Raw genomic sequence first — 6000 nt, 5'->3', positions numbered from 1 at the left:
ACCAAAGTCAGGCGATTATACCACTACACCATCAGTGACCAGCATGAATCCACTTTTTTTTTTAAATCACAATCTAAATCACGCCTTGAGAGAACGTCAATGAAAGAAAATTGGGACACTGCATTGAACATAAAAAAAACAGACGGCAACGATTTGCACTCTTTTCTAGCCTATTGTATAGATTTTTAATGTGATGAAGATGTTTTCCATCTCTGGTCTGGAACAACATGAGAGGAGCTATCAACAGCTTCAGATTAAAAAACACAGCTATCACAGTAACCCAAATAAAGCACAGCTCCACTGAGCCTATTACCCTTGTTTGACCCAGTAACGTGTTTCTCAGAATTAGCTGTTGATTTGCCCCGGGCTAGCTGTAGCATTTTTGCTTTGCCTTTATATATGATACTGAAGCACTTAAATTCCATAGGAGGGAGTGAGTGCAGGCACAACATTGAAACTGCATTGGTTTTCAGGCAGTGCTTAGATTGGAAAGCTACCTCTCACAAAAACTAAAAAGAAAAACCATGCATCAAAACAACAGCATCAGTATGCATTCTGTTGCATATGCGAACGTACTTTACAAGTAAACACTTCTGGTTGCACATTCAGATCCAATAGAGGAGCTTACACAAATTCACAGAGGTATGTATGACACCTGAAATCCTCAAACTGTGAAAGACAGGACAACTAAGCAAAGTAAAAGCAAAATGTTGGGATTTCTCAGAACAGCGTTATAAACTCAGTGATAAACCTAAGGAAATAAACTACAGACGTGGATCGGCCTGCCTTGATGGTCTTCTGAGTATTAGGGTGGAAAACATGAGTGGTAAATGAGTGGAAAATATGCATTGCATTATCTGTCTGGGCCTTGTGCTGGAGAGTTCTCACAGTAATAAATATAGACAACATCTGGCCCAGAGATATGGCCTTAAAAAAGCAAGATGAGCACAGGTTGGGCAAACTGTTTTTATCTTATTGTTTAGTTTCCCTGTACAAGACAAAGTATAACTAAGTTATCTTAGACAATTTGCAGGACTCATAAAATAACAAATGAATTGTCAGCCGTTTTAAGTCAGTCACGTTTAACAAGGAGCTACTTGATTATTACATTAGCTCTTTAGAAAATAATTGGAAGAAAGGGAAATGGGATTTTACAATGACTTTTAAAAGTCTAACGAGGGGCAGTTTTGGCAACTGTATGAGTATTGTTTAGGTTACTAGGAAATTTACCCAACAGCCATAACATTAAGCACACCTGGCCTCTCGAGTGAATGATATACAGTACATCTTGATAATCTTCCATACCGAGAGATGTTTGTTTTTAAAAAATTCTGAGTTAATGATTATTTGCTAAAAACAATAAAGTTTACCAGTTTGAACATTAAATATCTTGTCTTTGTATTGTATTCATTTAAATATAGGTTGAACATGATTTGCAAATCAATGTATTCTGTTTTTATTTATACTTTAACACAACGTCCCAACGTCATTAGAATTGGGGTTGTAAAAAATAAATGTACCCAAAAAAGTTTTACTTTACCAAGGGCTAACTGAATAAATATGCTATAACAAAGTGCAATCACGTATTGGAAATAAATGGAAGCAAATATTGTTAATGCATAAAACGCAGTAACATTAGGCAGCAAGCACCGACTTTTCATTTGAAAATCATCGTCAATTCAGTGAATTGCCAAGGACGGGTACGTCTCCGTTGTTCTGCTTGACCGTTGGTCAGTTATGCACAGTCACAAACTGCAAAGAACTCCACAAGTGGTGATTTCCCTCTCTATTTACTCAATGGCGTTGTTTCATTGCGGTCAGTTGAGGTAAAACTTGAAGTAAAGTCAGCTGCTACAACAATTGTAAATAGTGTCTTACCGTGACACACTGACTCTCCACCAACGTGCTGAGAGGCGGTTGGCCCAGATGGCCTCGGGACGTGGCGCCGGCCCTTAATGAAGCCTTAACAATACGTTCTCCCCCTGGTGGCTGGCTGACTATGTTGCGGGCACTGCTGCAAATGAAGCACTTTTCATATGCAACAGTACACACTTTAAATGTAAAAGATTGCCGACGATCAGGCTCATTTAATCCTGGCAGCCAAAATCGAGATCAGGATTAAAATTCGACTAATTGTGTATCTGTATTGGATCTCATTTAAATTGTGCATTCAAAAATTCTTAAAAACAAAGAACAAAAACCTTATATTTCGGGGTACAAATATTTTCCAGCAGTAGAAATAACACAATACATAATAATAACACTTTTTTCCCCCAATATTTACATCCTCAAGCACAAGCCAACTTTCCTCTGTACAGTACAATACATTTAAAGTAAAACAAGGTCAAAAAACAACAAAAAAAAAACATATGGGATGAAGTAATATTCCCTCCAAGGTGCTCACATAAATTATGGACTGTACTTTATATTGATTAGGATGAGAGATAATAACAAGATATATGTTGACAAATTACGTTGAGTAAGTGATGCTAATAAAATAGCTGCACGTGTAACGTACATGTCTGAGATAATAACAAGATATATGTTGACAAATTACGTTGAGTAAGTGATGCTAATAAAATAGCTGCACGTGTAACGTACATGTCTGTCAGTTAAGAATGTACAGTACTATACGTGTGTTGACATGATCTTATGGCGACAGTCTATGCTGTGTGTGTGTGTGTGTGTGCACATGCATGTAAGCACATTTGATTGCACATCTCTTATTTTACCAGTTAGTCAGGTCTTTACATATATCTGAATAAATGTTATAAGTACGTAGTGTTATGTTGAAATGACAGCTCAAATAAGAATGAGCATTTGACTGCTAAAATCACACCAGTGAGACTTGTTTTGCGCCGCGAAGGTAAATTAGTGAGCAGTTTGCCATAGTATGATTTTAAAACTAGTATAAATATTTTCTTAAAATCACAATTTTATCTGTCTAACTCCTGCATAGAAAACCCAACATTAGAACCAACAAGCAAAATAAAATATGCAGGAGTTATGACAGAGAGCAAGCAAGCACTGATTGATGAAGTGCGTCTCCCAACTGTGGAGATTACTGTAATTCAGCCAGCTAGTGGTCATGTATCAAACTTTCCACTGGGTAATATGAATGTAGCATTGTTGCAAAAGTAGCGTGACACACAAGGGCCTGTAGATTTATAACAGATGACCTTGATTCCAAATGACAACACATCTCATGGAACAGTGGGAAGAATTAATGGTATGGTCATGGTAACATACTGTATTTGACTAGACAGTAAAATCTTGTACGAGTTCCTCTGCAATAAATCCGAGTTATGCTAGTTCAGTGGTGAGGTTTACTTGGCGTCACTGTATTGTGACGCTATAGTTACCATGACGACGACGAGGACGACGTCATTAGCATCAAACAGCGTTTACCATGCATGTAGTTGTGTTTGTGATGATGCAATTCCTTCCTTTTTCCACAATGTATTGTACGAGCACAATGCATGGTCATATACAATCACAATGTACAGTATCTCATCTGGCATGCTCCAAATGTTTGATACTGTATGTGTATGTACCATAAGGTTTGTGTAAGGGCTGTAAAGATTAATTCACAACATCCCCGTATCGATTTATATTCTTATGATATAACTGTATCGATCTGTGCTTTGTGTTGTATTTGTCTGATATATACATTTGTTTGATGATCTTAAACATTAAAGTGGGGAAACTATGCAAAAATATTTGAGAAGGCGGCCAATACTTTTTCCCGGCACTGTATTTGGCAGTTACTTCTTTGTTTGTTATTCTCAGAATTATTTTTTACCTTGATTCCTTGGAATCTAGGAAATTGTCCAGTATCAATGTACCGGTATGTATTTCACAGTGACACTAAAAATCGTTTCGTATTGAACAGTTCTAAATGAACCAATATCATCCTTGAATCATATCGGCAACCACAAATCATGATATGAATCGGACTTTTGTTAAAATGAATCGTTACACCCCTAGTTAGTATTAAATAACTAAGTGATCTCATCTCTCACCTGTGGAGTAGCAGGGTTGAAGGCCACACTGAGCACTGTCTCAGAGTCTCTCTGGAGCTTGTGAAGATAGCTGCTGCTTCTTATGTCATACACATAAACCTGAAATAAGGAAGATGGACTAAATGAACCCTCATAAGTAAAGCCTTTTATTGATCAGAAAATATATCAATGAGAAAATGAATTGGGAAAATGGGAAATCTGCTATGAACCTGGTTTGCCCAGCAATTGCAATCAAAACATCAGGTATATTATGTATTGTATTATCAATGTTTTTAACAGCGATTGCGTCATAACATCAGTAAGCTTATTCACTTTTGAGACTGATGATGATACCATTTTTATTAGATGTGACATGCATTCATGTTTAATGGCCTTTTCTGTCACATCATTGTTGTATAGTTTGTGTCAAGAAAACATGGGTTCTCTGTTTTCCATCTGTTATGAAGGAAAGTGCAAAATCAATCAAATCACTTTAGTAATATGAGAATCATAGTATATTACTTTGGTTATTCAGATATTGAGATCAACGCAGATATTTAGAGTAGAATCAATAGTGAAAGAAAGGACAGAGAGCACTCCAGGGACTCGAACTTGTAGCCTTAAGAAAACAACTTATTTGTGAGTCGAAGGAGGGAATACAGCCATTTGAGCATAGAAAGTGGACTATGGAATAATGGAAAAGGGTGATGTGGTCTGTAGAGAACAGTGTTAAAAGTCTTAAATTATTTTTAAGAACTTTAGTATTTATTCGGTATCAGGTTGTTTACTTTACTGATTGTCAAGTCGACATATTGATTGATTCACATTTGTTGTAATGAATTAACATCTGATGTGGTAATAATCATTAATTTAGATATCTTTGCTGTGGTCAGAAAATATGTATTTTAGTGAGTTTACATATTTGAGGAGGAATTATATTTCATTACATTTTGAGTATAGAGCTAAAACAGGAAAGGCCTGTTTTAGGGCATGATATGACAATACCGTGATGTTATCCCATTTTTCAAGCTTGAAATTGGAAAGCAAAATGACCCAAAGGTCAAGGACAGCTTGTTAGGAACTCTTACACTGACTATGTGATGAAAACTCTCAGAGACGTGAATATGTGTTACCAGTTGCCCAATGTTTTTTTCCTCTCTGGCTGCAATCATCAGACTTTAAGAGCCATTTGTTTGCTTCAGTGCCACAAGCAGATAAAAACAGATGTGGAGATAGAGCTTCGTTAGCAGACGACTCATCAGATTCCTACAGCTGTTTTGCATTGGGATTCTCCGAAAAAGGCTCAAGGCAAACCTTCCATGGGTAGAGTGTTTCCTCTCCAAGGCATGTGATGCGTGTGGTATCTAACAGGGCATTACTTGGCTGGAGGGACATTTTGTCAATTCAATGTAATATAAAACCTCAGATGTCTTCATTTATAATTATAGTTAAGCAGGAATGCAGCTTTGGTTTATTCTATTATTAGCTTTTTCATTTTCTATACCGCTTATTCTCACTAGAGTTGCGGAGCTGAAGCCTTTGCCAGCTAACTTTGGGAGAGAGGTGTGGTACACCCTGAACTGGTCAACAGTGTCTGCTTCATGGAAGAAATACAGTGTTCCCTCGCCACTTCGCGCTTCACGTTTTGCGGTTTCAGTGCTTCAAGGGTTTTTCCAAAATATTCATAAAAATAAATAAATAAATAAATACTGCCATATCGGCAGCCATATTGCGGAAAGACGCGTTGTTTCATGTTGATGCGCGCGAGAGAAGGTTTCCCTGCATGCCAAACAAAGACATGAGTTGACTCAGAGGCTTTGTACATGCTTGTACATGCCTGTACTGTACGGGCACTCATACAAGGCACGTGATTGGTTCCAGGCGCAACATCGACCAATGAGAGCACGAGTGGATTTATCCCGTGAGCTGATTGGCTGCGCATCATCGCAGCCTCACACAGCATCTTCCCTTGTTGTGTCTCGCCAGTCTCTTCCACGCT

General features: G+C 37.6%; 1 protein-coding gene across 2 annotated transcripts in view; it reads right to left on the bottom strand.

The window, feature by feature from the left end:
* The window catches only part of wdr27 (WD repeat domain 27), a 47419-nt gene that overhangs the window by 14289 nt on the left and 27130 nt on the right, over positions 1–6000 (bottom strand). Inside the window, exon 23 of one of the 2 annotated variants that reach the window (XM_061790647.1) lies at positions 4023–4121. In XM_061790647.1, coding sequence (XP_061646631.1) covers positions 4023–4121 — 99 coding nt within the window. Of the gene's footprint in view, positions 1–4022; positions 4122–6000 lie in introns of those variants that run through there. The other variant, XR_009790895.1, reaches the window with a different exon arrangement.

The sequence above is a fragment of the Phyllopteryx taeniolatus genome, chromosome 11 (assembly GCF_024500385.1).
Source record: "Phyllopteryx taeniolatus isolate TA_2022b chromosome 11, UOR_Ptae_1.2, whole genome shotgun sequence".
In the NCBI taxonomy this organism is placed as follows: Eukaryota; Metazoa; Chordata; class Actinopteri; order Syngnathiformes; family Syngnathidae; genus Phyllopteryx; species Phyllopteryx taeniolatus.
The sequence above is the reverse complement of the archived record's forward strand: the minus strand, read 5'-3'. Positions and strand labels throughout refer to the sequence as shown.